The sequence below is a fragment of the Strix uralensis genome, chromosome 11, assembly GCF_047716275.1.
Source record: "Strix uralensis isolate ZFMK-TIS-50842 chromosome 11, bStrUra1, whole genome shotgun sequence".
Lineage (NCBI taxonomy): Eukaryota > Metazoa > Chordata > Aves > Strigiformes > Strigidae > Strix > Strix uralensis.
Genome location: NC_133982.1, coordinates 25,741,984 through 25,755,341, shown reverse-complemented (window position 1 = coordinate 25,755,341; position 13,358 = coordinate 25,741,984). Strand labels below are relative to the sequence as shown.

Genomic DNA, 13,358 nt, shown 5'->3' with positions numbered 1-13,358 from the left:
CAAATGAGCTTTAAATTGGATATCAGACAGATGAATGGGTGTGCACACACGTGTATGCCTCTTCTGCACACTTTTAACTTTTCTAAAATAAAAAATGGGAGACTGAGTGATTTGTGCAGATATTAATGAAAGGGCAGGTGAAATGCTTACTGACACTCAACTGGTAACATGAATTTTGGGTACTGCACTATTTTGTTCATGTATGAAGTCATCTAAACAGTGGCATTGTTAATGTTGTTTTCCACATGTCAAGTGCTTTGAACTAAGCTGGTGAACATCTTAATTCCAGCTTTGTCAACACTTAAATCATCTTACCACCAGTGTATACTGTAAAATCGCCACAGGGAGAAGGAAGTGCACAGCAAATCAAGTTTACTCTGCCTGTCATTTGATTTTTATTTCTAGAGCCAAGTTCTTTACTGAATTGCACTGCAGGCGATGCCATTAATTGCTCTTGGGGATATAAGTCAGTGCAGAATTAGCCCTCCATTCCTCTCTATAGAAACTCATTTGATGGTTGGTGTGCTACACATGGGCGTACTTTGCCCATTCTTAACGAGTTCTATTAGACAGCTGTTGAGAATGAGTTAAGCTACTCAACATCTTAGGATATTTTATTGGATTCTTTTTGCTAAATGATCTTAGGAACCCCTAAGAGGATAGCTTATAAGATACTTTAAAAAATAGGAATATTAACTCAAAATAAGGACATTAGCTTGTTAATTTATGAGCTTCCCTAGAGGAGAGTTTGTTTATTTGATGGCAATAAATAAACTGGCTGTACAGTATAGATATCTCAGACCTCAGCAGGAGTCTTGGCAGCCATATAGAGAAATTTTTATATTCACATCAATTACATAAAGAGGGATATGTCCATTCTTCTCTTTATGGATTCAGATCATTAATACGGGGTTACAAGGAGCCCCTTCTCAGCTGTTATCATTAACATAACAGAACCTAGTTTGACAGGCATTTTTATCTTGGCTCCTGATTAAAGCAATTTAGCATTTATATATCTGGACCAAGCACAGTGGCTATTAGGTCCAAAATACACATAGGCACATGTACATGCATGTGGATACACACACAAACCCACAAGACAGACAGACACACAGACATAAACACACACGCACGCACACATTCTTAAAATCATAGTCATTCCAGAATATTCCAGAAGGAACCAGATTTTTTTAATGGAAAATGCTTTTTGTTCACATTTGTAAAAAGAAGTAACAAAGGGGATCAGATACTTGTTCTGAACCTTCTGAGTTAAGACTATGCCAAAGGTTAGTCTTCATTAAAATCTTTGTCATGATTGAAGAGCTGTTAAGACAGTGAATACTTAAGTACAATAGTCTAAAAATGCTACTGTGCTTACATCTCTTTATTTTTCTTGTCCTCTAGACTATGGAATCACTGAACAGTGGCAAACCTTTCTTGCAAGCTTTCTATGTAGATCTTCAGGGAGTCATAAAAACCCTGAGGTATTATGCCGGTTGGGCAGACAAAATCCATGGAATGACCATTCCTGTAGGTAAGGGGGATCAAAGCACAGGTATGCACCTAAACCTTCTCATGGCCAAATGGATTAATAGATTACAGCTTCATGAAAGGTAGAAGAGAACCTTGTTTTGGCCTTATAGTGTGTAGTATGTTGCTGAAGCAGCTGTTTGAAAGTCAGCAAGGGCTGGACTAGATGAACCTGCTATTGTTCTGCCCTGCATGCACATCCCAAAGAGTGTTTTGTTTCTTTTGCATGTGTCCATCTGAGAAGGAGATAGCCCAATCCCTACATTTAAATATTGTTACACGTAGAAAAATGAATGCGGTATAATCCTGCCAAATACCTTGGAACACATGAAAATACTGTTATCTGCCTCTTTAAGAAATGGTATGCTTACTTATATATCTTGTTTATATGTCTTCCTACTGCCTATGCAAATCATTTTACTTGGGACTAAGAACACTGGATCCAAATTCATTTCTACTTCAAGAGAGTTTGTAATGTTACTATAGAGAACTCCACATATGTATCGGATATATTTTGTTCTATATGCTTCTTCAAATTATTCAGTGGGATGAGTTCTATATTGTATGTATGAAATAAATCTTCATACATGCTAGGAAATCAGTTATTCTGTTCTTGTATTTTGCTAAAGAGATAAGAAAAAATACTTACCATTATTTTTATTTAACAAGTCTCTTCCTCCTGTCCCTCCCTCCCAGCTGTTTAACAAATACAGGCTGCATTTTCTGTTGCAAATATATTCATTTGCCCTCTGGACTAGATGTACTGACAGCTATAATTATGCAAAAAGGCACATGATAGCAAAGAATGATTTTATGCAGGTGCAGTCGTTAAGATAAATATACTCATCTTTTACCTGATTTATTTTATATCTTTGGAAAAACAGTAAGGAAAACCAACATTTATTCTATGGATTCTTTTTGGCTTCCCGGTGCACACTGTTCATTGCGCGTGCATGTTTACTACACTTTAACTGAAGGAGACCAGGAAGGCACACTCACAAATAAATGAATTTTGCTGTTGCCCATCTATTTCCATAAAATGACTTTATGTAACATGATATCTACAGTACACTAGCTTGCCTCTGTACAGCAAAGCCCCAAACTATCAAAGTCAGGCAAGCAGATGAAAATGTGGCCCCAGAATTTTCAGGAGGAAAACAGATCATGTAACTCTTACTGCAGCATTACTCATCATGGTGTTTCAGCTTATTAAAACTGCAGTGTGTACTGACTGACGTTTATCATCACTAGTATATTTTCACCAAAGAAATGACAATATTAATACTGCAGGCGTAGACTCTCATGTAAGGACTTTTGAAGATTTCCACAGTGATTTAGGCTGAGATTCATAAATCCTGGATTTGCTGCTTGCACTTCACATCTAAACATGCAAAAGTGCAGCGCATGCCATAAATTCATATATTCAGCAAATTTCCTGTGCCCTGATCTCTTTCTCCCTGGTCAGTGAATGCCTCCTTCTCCCTCGTTAGCCCCGCAGGTACACAGAATTTAGATCAGTCACCAAAAGGCATTGCCAGCTTAAGGAGAATAAATATTCTCTGCTTATTCTTGTCCTCAAGTAGTGTTTGAGATGAAAACCCTGATTTTTTTTCAGTGAGGTGGGCTACGCTGGGGGAGAGGAAGGCACATTTTCAGCATGCCTTCCTAAATGCAGACTTCAGTGCTAACAAACACAGTTATCAGTAGCGTAGAATCGTAAGTCCATTCACAGATTTGCAGGGTATCAGTTAGTTCTTCCTCTTGGTTTAACACTCCTCTGTATTCCTCTAGTTTCACACCATAAATTTGTCATTCTCATAAAGCTATTTTAGAGCAAGGCCAGTGTTAAACAATGGTGCTCTTTACATTCACTTACCATCAGCTCATCAAAGGAAACCAAACAAGACAACAAAACCAAAATAAAAACCCTATTAAATCTCCTTCTCTTTCTGTTCAGTGTGATAATAAATCTGAAACCTCCTAATCTTTCATCTGGTCTTGCTGAGTTTTTCTTCTCCTCTAAAATAAAAACAGGCAAGCGATAGACAAGTCGAAGAAGAACAGTGCGTTTTACAGTCACATTCCTTTTGGTCCCAGAGCTGCTAAAACCTTCAGACTGCCCTTTGCTTGATCCCACGTGTAAAGCCTTGATCATTCAAATTAAAACAGAATGAGGCTAGACTAGAAACTGTTAAACTAATAAACTGAATGCAAGCAATCAATATATGATATACAGCTTAAAGAACCAACTCGGCTCTCACCCACTTCTTTGCTGTGTCCTGCTATGTGAGGCATGTGACTGTATTTTGATTGTTATGCAAATAAAATATCCGGGATGGAGACTCCTGATGGAAATCTGAGCAGACACATCTGTGGAAGGTATTGCTGTCCCAAAGTGAGATCCCTGGATAAATGGGGCTTTCTTTCTGATTAAAAAATAAAAATCTTTGGGCCAGGTGCTAAGTAGCTGCAAATTGATCTGGCTCTATTAGTATCAGTGAGGACTGAAGAATGCCAGTTTACATCAGCTGAGAATATTAAAAAAAAACTTTTAAGACAAATTTTTAGACTGGATGTGGGATCAGACTGTCAGATCCCTCTCAGGCAATATTCTTCTGGCTGCCAGCTAGTAGAAGGGAAAGAGTCACAATAATCAGCAATAGCATCTTGGAGTAAGTGTCATTAGCATGACATATAAACTAATCTTAAATTCTAAAATGTTTTAAAAGTCTTTTTAATTTCTGAGGATGGGGGACCTTTCTATGCTATTGTTCAGAAAAACTGATTCACTTCATCAATCTTGAGTTATTTTGCCATGGTAACAGCTTATTTTATGTTATGGGCAAGGCAGCTCTTAGATATATCTTTGGCCTGTCCAGAGGCATCTGAAGCTTCTAAATAACTTCAAGTCACATATGCTCACAAAGATATTGTTAGGATGCAACCTCAAAAATCCCACCTTAACAGTAAGCCTGTGGATGATGAACTTTGGAAGTAGGTGTCAAAAAGGGCAGCTGTCTGGAGTCTAGTGAAAGAAAGCAGGGCAAGCAACTCTGCATGGGAAGTATTGCTCTGTGGAAAGAACGTTCTGCCTACGTTTGGTAGAATTAACCACCATTTGTCTGACTTGGCAAGCAGGTTCAGGTTATCTATAACTTTATGTTATGAAGCACGCAGACATGTGGTGATGATTATGCAGTGGCAATCTAAAGTCAGACAGTGCTAACGTAACTGTGTTACTGCTATGTTGTCACCAACCTTCTGGCTGAGAATCCACCTCTCACAGTACTACCGAGTACAAGCTGGTATTTTTAGCTGACTCCTGGGTGCCTCTTGAGCACTTAGACAGTTTTGCCTGTATATACTTCTCTGTATTTTGACTTCTACTTTACCTCTGTCTGGTCTGATGATTCTTCCTATGGTCTGTGAACCACTGCTAGCATCTGTGAAAGATAACCTAGAAAATCAAACTGATCAGCTCAATTTGTGAAACAAATATTCTCATCTCCACTGGGCAGTTGCTAAGCCTCTAGAGATCAGAACACTGCGATGACATTTTGTCAATGCAGAGCAAACCCACTGAGCAACTATTTTCTTCCTCCTTTTCTTGATGTGAATCTCTTTTCTCTCTCTCCCTCCCTCCTTTATTTCCTCTGTTCTGCCCCTTGTCTTAGTTGCAGACTATTGTTACCTGTCTCATAATTATTCTGTATCTGGCCCCCAGCTGATGCATTAGCTACTCTAGCTCAGGTTTCTACTGAGCAAATCCTGTAAAGTAGATGTACAGAAATAAGCAGACCTGAAAATAAGTTATTTCTAATCAAATTCAAGTTGAAGTCTTTACTTAAACCCAAGAAGCTTTATGGATTAACCCATTTATTGTTACCAGATGTATAGTACAGGGCATTGCAGCAGGTTCCCAAAAGGCACTCTCCGTGGGGAAGTTAGGTCTTGCCCCGATACTGAACAAGGCTGGCGGCAGCTCCGGACCGAATGGGGCAGAGGCCACAGCTGCTCGCAAACCATGTGAAGGAAGGCACATACCCCTGCATTGGACAGTGACAATGGGAGCAGAAGCACTGTAATCCCCCCTCCTCTTATTCCCTTCCTCTGTCTGACCATTTCCTATCCTGGTAAATCATCTCCTGTGATTGAGCCTAGGTAACCTTCTCATCATTCTCACATACTTAGTTGAAATGCTTTTTCTAAGAGATTCAAGTTTTTCTAGATGACCAAGCACTACAGGCCAAGGGGCACATTCAGGTCATGCCTTTAGCATAGCCCTTCCCTCAGCTGTAGCCTCACTGAAAAACATTTGACCTAAACTCAGAGGTGGTTTGAGCCTGGACTAGTTTATACGGCCACAAGACTCAATTTAGGTACGAAAGTGCAAAGGATCTACTTTGCACAGATGCAAGCCAAGCACACTAACAGAGCTGATAGACAATACCTTAACGGGTCCCCACACAAGGCAGGTCATTTTCCTGCCCTTTATCAACTGGGAAGAAGCCTACATCACATCACAGCATGTCTAACCTCAGCATGTACTGCCAGACCACAGGCAAGGGCTGAAGGAGCAACAACCGTGCAGCTTTGTGAAAGAGCATGAACTCCCTCAGCCCCCATGACAGTCACTTATACCAGCTGTGCAAAATGAGCCAGCACAGAGAGCTGCTGCTCTGAGCAGGCCAGGCCATCTGAAAGGTTCGCACAGACCACAGGCCTGACCCCACCTTGCCGATGTGTTTATTTCATGACCTGACTCAGGCTGCCCTGAGCTCAACAGTGCTTTAGTTAAGGACTGCAGATCCAGTGCAGCACTCACTTTAACTAATGGTACCTCTCGCCCCTGGAGTTTTTTGCCATTTTTGTTCATCAGAACCTTAAAAATAATTACCAGATCAGAGAGTTATTTAAGTAATTCCCTTTAGCCTCATACCATTCACACCTGCTGCTTGTGAATAGGCAGTCTGCCTTTCCTGCATCTTTATTGTTAGGATCTTAGTCCATATTCTTATTTCTGTCAAAAGTCCAGTGAGAAAAGCCCATAATTTCCAAGTTCTCAGTGACCTGGTCCTTTAATTTATTTATTCACTTCTGTCTTGCCCAAAAGGTTTGTGAAAACTTCTCTTGTTCTCTGTTGTCTTGTCTTCTAGTTGCATCCAACTCTTCCTTGTAAGCTTAAACTGCCTGCCTGTTTAGCTCGAGGCCATTTCTGATACAGGCCTTGTTCTAGAAGTCAGCACTCAGAGCATGGCTCTAGGACGACCCCTGTATTCTCCTTAGTGTTGTCTTCTGCAGTAAATCATGCTCAATTACACGTCAGTCACAGGCTTCACCTCTTCACTCCACATGTACAGTTTGTGGTATATAATTCCATTACTTCAAACTGCCCGTGACCTCAGTGGAAGATGAGTGAGATGTATGTTACTCTACCATCCCGCATCTGCTTGTATATGTACCTTTATATTGCTGTTCCAGTCGTGCCTTTCAAGAAATTGCCTTTGTGACTTTTCCTTCGCTTCTCTCACCCCGAAATCAGCAGAGACAGTAAGTGGCTTCCTTGCTACTGCCCTTTTTTGTAGAGCTTGTCCGCTTTCCCAGCAAACAAAGCAGGTTACTTTCTGATGGGATGCCTGCTTCCTTTGTTCTACAGAAAGAACAGCTAGGTTGCTCCTGAACCTAGGTTTCCCATGCTGGCTCATGAAAAAACATTTCCATGACTTCTTTATTTCTTTTACTGCCATCAAAGGCTGATCCTTAGAGCTTTTTTTCCCCCTCTATTTTTTTTTTTGTTCTGCCAAGTCAAACTGCACTTGAGAGTAACCATGCTCATCTGTTTCAGATGGAGATTATTTTACGTTTACAAGACACGAACCCATCGGAGTGTGTGGACAGATCATCCCTGTGAGTATCTCTACTAGCGCTTTCTATTTATTTTCATTTGAACCAGCTCTCTTTAAAGACACATAAAACATGGTCCTCAGCTATGTGTGTTTTCCATTACGAAAAAAGCTGAGCTCATATTGTTGACATATCTTTAACAGCCTCCCTGCAAATGCTTATTTGAACATGCTAATAGGGTTTAGGCTCTGTTATTAGGAGTTAAGTTCTCAAGTCATAGAATTCTCATGATTAAAACAAGCAAAGCAAAACACAGTGTTAATATGCTGTCAGTGGTTATGGATGTTCACACAACTTATGGAAAATTGATGCTTTGCTGTGGTAGTCTTTTTATTTATTTAGTTTTTACTGTGATTTAACAGGCTCCTCAGTTCCTGGGAGAATGTGATGCATTTTAATTCCATTCTTTCCTGCTATTTCTTTTACAAGGCTGGAGGAGAAAAGGAAACTCCAGGAGACATATCATTACAATTAACATTGTGTAGCTAATAAAAGACATGACATGTTTGTTTTATTTGTTATGAGAGAGAAACACAGCATTTCATCAAATCTAATACTCCCCCTCACCCCAATATACATCCTTGAAGTACTCTTGCTGAACACTGCACGGGAATTACACTGAGAAGCTAACTTTTTCAGAAGAACCAGTTAACCAGCTTTGGCAGAAATTGCAATGGGAGGCTCACATATAGCTATTAAAATATTGCGTGGAAGCTTTTTTCCTTGACAAAGCACTGGGGAACTAATCAGGACATTCTCTGAAATTTTTGTTGATGTTGGTTTTTTATTTTGTTCATGTTAACCACAAAGCCACTAAACAGCAACATGCAGCAATTCCGTTAAAAGAGGAGCAGCCAGAAAAGATTACTTTAACAATGTTAAGCCCTTTTTCCCTATTTATATTTGGTGTTATTTCATGTCTTTGTTAGGGGGTGGCTATTGTGTTTGGTACTCCATAGAAACTCAGAGAAACATGCAAACGACTCCGAGTCTGTGGCTACACCCATCCTGCAAACACCTATGCACTCTCCTAACTTGACTCAACAGTGATCCTTATGAATGAGGGATTCCACAGCTCTGTCCCCATTCTTCAGCCAAGCACTTGCATAAGCATTTGCAAAACGACAACCCCAACATCTAACCCCAAAGTTGCTGGACATCTCTTAGGCTTGTCTCATTGAGCTTAACTGACAGATCTGTTGAAGAAACTTGGCCACGGGCTGAAGATCAGGCCAAAAGCTGGATTTATTTAGTTTAGATTTGTAAAACTCTTTGTTCAGGGTACCCAGCCATCTACCATAATTGTTCATTCTTCCCCCAACTTTGTTCTTCAAAACTTCAACATGGCTGTCATACACATCTATTCTAACACTGCTGCTAAGCTCTTACATTATTTTCTCCACAGCTACCAGTCACGGAGTACAACCCCTGGGCTGCTGCATGCACTTAGCCATTACACTAGCAAATATGTTATTACAGAAATAAAATTAAACAGCAAGCCTAACACTAAACTCCTCATCCTCTTTCACATCCTAGCTTCCATCAAAACATAGGCTCTTTGGCAGCTCTGTAGCATAAACAGGGCTATATACTGCCCTATAAAACTCCTCAGAGCTCTCCTTGCAATACCATTAGAAGTGCAGGCTGTCAGCACACTGTTGGCCCTATAGCTCCCCTCCCAGGTTTATATACTGGAGATGGAATTAAAACATCACTTTGTCTCTGAAGTTTATAAACAACTGAGGGAGTAAAAAATTGGGTGTTCAGTGAAGGAAAGACAGTTGTGTATTTTTCCAAGCTAGCCAGGGGCTAGAGAGATGTCTGTGAGAGTGGCAGCTGATATGCATCAGGCAGTAATATGTTCTGGCCAGTGGCTGACTCTTTGTGACTGATATTTTCTATTTTCTTTCCAAAGGAGATTATTATATGCATTTATAAGAGTGATTGTGCAAATGCAGCTATTTTATTACTCTGGCATTTCCACTGAAACCAGCGGGACTATCCACTTAACCTGTTAGGATCAGGTCTTGATGCAGAAAGGCCTGTTACTCTTTATCCACAATTTGTGCATCAAACTAATATAATTCACTACATCTTCTGCTGCAGATAAATGAAGTTGAAATTAATGATAATACAAAATTTTGTATCAGCAAAGTGTGTTTCTCAACTTGTTTTTTACTATTCTTTTAATGTCTTCCATATAAATTCCTCAGTAATAAGTTTTCAAGAAAATGCAATGCTTTGAGCAAGCATTGACATTTATGGGGTTTTTTGTTGTAATCCCATCAACTAAGGATTATATAATTTTGAGTAGAGATTTTATATTTTAAGATTTATTCAGGGATAGGAAATTTACATCCAAAAATGCTTCAGCATGAACAGACAGTTCTTTCCAAATGTATGAGAAGCAGGAACTATTTGTCATGGGGGAATTAAAATGCCAATTGTAAAACAGTAAATGAAATAGAAGTTGTGACTAAAAAAATTAACAGATACCAGAAGATTCTTTTATGAAGACTGTGGGTGGGGCTGTATTTCTTTGAACAGAAGAGAAAGAACTAAAAGGTCACTATCGTCACTTTCTTAATGGCAGTAATTAAAAAAAAATCCTTGCTTTGTGCTGGGAAAGATTTATGTTGAGGATCAGCCTGAGAAGTAAGTGAGGTAGCAGCTTGACATCTTGAAAACAAAACACCACTGCAATATTTTTCCATCTATCAACTTTTACTTTTTCCTACAGTGGAACTTCCCCCTGCTGATGTTTGCATGGAAGATTGCTCCAGCTCTGTGCTGTGGCAATACAGTAGTTATTAAACCAGCAGAACAAACACCACTCAGCGCTCTCTATATGGGAGCCCTCATCAAGGAGGTAAGAATAATTGACAGGAATAGTATCTCTGTCTCTCCTTGTGGGGAGAGAACTACTAGCACATGCCTGGTTTAACGTGCTCTGTCAGTTTTCATAAATCACGCTTCCTTCATTCATTCATTCATTCCTATTTTGACAGGCTGGCTTTCCACCAGGAGTTGTCAATATTTTGCCAGGATTTGGTCCAATTGTTGGTGCCGCCATAGCATCTCATGTTGGCATTGATAAAATTGCTTTTACTGGATCCACTGAGGTAAGAGGATTCACGGATATGTTACTGTAAAATGCGAGTAAATACTTAGGGAGATAGCATTAAGTCCTGGTGCTACATTTCTCACTGTCACTGAGTAGAAGAGCTACATCTAAATAACAGTGGTCTGTCCTTCCCAGCTGAACTTAACGTGCCACAGTACTTCCAAAGCAGAAATGGCTCCTCCAGCCCCTGCTGTGCTCGGCACCTCAGCACAGGAGATATGCCTGGAAAAATATTGCTGGGATTTCCTGTGGGCTTATGAGGATGTGAATCACATGCAAGTAGGCAGAACATCCCATGTATATCGCAGCACACATAAATTCTGCTTTAGCATCTATAATTTGTGTATCTTGGTGTACTTGGGGAAAAAGGGAGAAGAAAGGGGCAAACTGGGGCAAATGTACTTCAAATTTGATGCTGCATTCAAGTATATTGAGGAGGAAGAGGAGGTCTAAAAACGAACAAGTGCAGGGAGAAAAGGAGATTGTCCAAGGTGCCTGTTCCCAAAATGATGGAAAGAAGCTGGCCAGAAGATGAAGGGAGTCAGTTGTCTGCTGGATGCAAAAATGTCTTGCTATGAGTCTGTGACAGAATCATAGAATCATTTAGGTTGGAAAATACTGAGTCCAATGGTTACCCTAGCACTGCCAAGTGCACCACTAAACCATGTCACTAAGCATCACATCTACACATCTTTTAAATACCTCCAGGGTTGGTGACTCCACGCCTTCCCTGGGCAGCCAGTTCCAATGCTTGACAACCCTTCTGGTGAAGAAGTATCTCCTAATATCCAGTCTAAACCTCCCCTGGCACAACGTCAGGCCGTTTGCTCTTGTCCTAGCACTTGTTAATTGGGAGAAGAGATCGACATCCACCTTGCTACAGTCTCCTTTCAGGTAGTTGTAAAGAGCAGTAAGGTCTCCCCTCAGCCTCCTCGTCTCCAGACTAAGGCCCCCCAGTTCCCTCAGCCGCTCCCCATCAGACCTGTGCTCCAGACCCTGCACCAGTTTCATTGCCCTTCTCTGGACACGTTCCAGCCCCTCAATGTCTTTCTTGTAGTGAGAGGCCCAAACTGAACCCAGTATTCGAGGTGAGGCCTCACCAGTGCTGAGGACAAGGGGATGATCTCTTCCCTGTCCCTGCTGGCCACACTATTTCTGATACAAGCCAGGATGCTGTTAGCCTTCTCAGCCACCTGGGCACACTGCTGACATTCAGCCAGCTGACCAACACCGCCAGGTCCTTTTCCGCTGGGCAGCTTTCCAGCCACTCTCTCCAAGCCTGTAGTGTCACATGGGGTTGTTGTGACCCAAGTGCAGGACCCAGCACTGACCCTTGTTGAACCTGATAATGAAGATGTTATAGAGGAGGTTTGGTCTGAAGACAAAGGCTGTAATCTACAGAAAGAGTAATGAACGCCTCAAAACTCAAATCGTGTCTTGCTCTCAAATATGTGTGGAGCTGGTTGTTATCAGGATTGGGGTGGGGATGATAGAGGTACTCCAGACTGAAGTCACAGAAGAAGGGGCCTTATCTCATCGTCTAAAGGCAGACAGAGAGGAATCTCAGTGGGAGTTTCAGGGCTGATTATATTTAGAGAGTGCTAAACCCGGTCCGTTTCAATTCAAAATGTGACAAACTATTGTATGGAGGGAGCTAAACCCCAGGGATCCAGTCTCTCTTTGATATGTTTGACTCCCACTCGTGGCAGTGGGAGGCTTTATGCATCCCAGGGATACTGCTCTTCACAGTGAGTCAATTTGTTTTTGATTTGAGTGGATAAATTCACTGACCAAGCAGCCCTACTAGATATGTGTGGGTATCTCCCTGGTGGGCCCAGAGATTGCAGAGACCAGCTCAATTACTTAAAATAAATGACTCCTGTGGAATTATCCTGTAATCAAGTTTGGAAGTCACCATACACAAGCCTAAATTACCAGTAAAATGTAGCTACAGTCATATGCTTAATTTGCACACACAGTTGTTTTGCAATTACTATATGCCTGTACATGAATTTTTTATGGCAATTTTAGATTATAATATACCCAGGCTAAATTCTAAGTCAATGGCAACATCAGATTTCAGATTATTCTGTGGAATTACTCCAGTCATTACATCTCCTGTAACCAATTTATATTAGCATCCTGGAATATTGAAAACTTTAATATGAGCTGATTACCCCCCCATAAATTAAGTTGAAACAATTGTTTTCAGAAAGATATGTGGTCTCTGTTTAAGATAAATATTCTATTATACAGGATGTTGCACTGTTTGGAGGAGGAAAAATACAGATGGGTTAGGTTTCAAAGTTGTCTTTTGTAGCCAAAATAAATTTTTATTGTAGTTCCAGACAGTTTTAGTTTTAATAGGCGTTTAAACTCAAAAAGCTGTGGGTTTTATACTAACTCAGTGCCTACCTTTAAAAGTCTTACCAATAGGAAGTGAAAAGCATTACAGAGATGAAAAAGCAATTCTCTAAGAACCTAAAGCAAGAACAGATGGAACGTTTTAATGCAGAGTTAGTGTAAACTATTCCATATTGTTTCTGATTTCCTGTAACACTGAATTTTTGTAACAGCAAGTCAACATTGTAATATTTTAAACACAATGCTGTGGTATGAGCTGTACTATAGAGTCTTTGACTTCTCCAAAACAGATTTCAATTTCTAATGAAATAATAATGGAAATATTTTGTCTCTCTGGTCTTGTCTGAGGCATGTCAACTGTACACTCCAGTGATGTGGATTTCCGCTAGCCATCAGATATGTAAATACCACCATATTGACTTCCATTCCCCCCATT

The 13,358-nt window shown here is 40.4% G+C and overlaps 1 protein-coding gene and 1 long non-coding RNA gene across 2 annotated transcripts in view; one reads left to right on the top strand and one right to left on the bottom strand.

Annotated features, from left to right (window-relative positions):
- LOC141948263 (uncharacterized) overlaps positions 1 to 13,358 on the bottom strand; it is a 113,897-nt gene that overhangs the window by 23,089 nt on the left and 77,450 nt on the right. The gene's annotated exons all lie outside the window — the stretch shown is intronic.
- The window catches only part of ALDH1A2 (aldehyde dehydrogenase 1 family member A2), a 57,967-nt gene that overhangs the window by 25,052 nt on the left and 19,557 nt on the right, over positions 1 to 13,358 (top strand). Inside the window, exons 4-7 of the mRNA XM_074880490.1 lie at positions 1,405 to 1,534; positions 7,376 to 7,437; positions 10,175 to 10,303; positions 10,443 to 10,556. Coding sequence (XP_074736591.1) covers positions 1,405 to 1,534; positions 7,376 to 7,437; positions 10,175 to 10,303; positions 10,443 to 10,556 — 435 coding nt within the window. The remainder of the gene's footprint in view (positions 1 to 1,404; positions 1,535 to 7,375; positions 7,438 to 10,174; positions 10,304 to 10,442; positions 10,557 to 13,358) is intronic.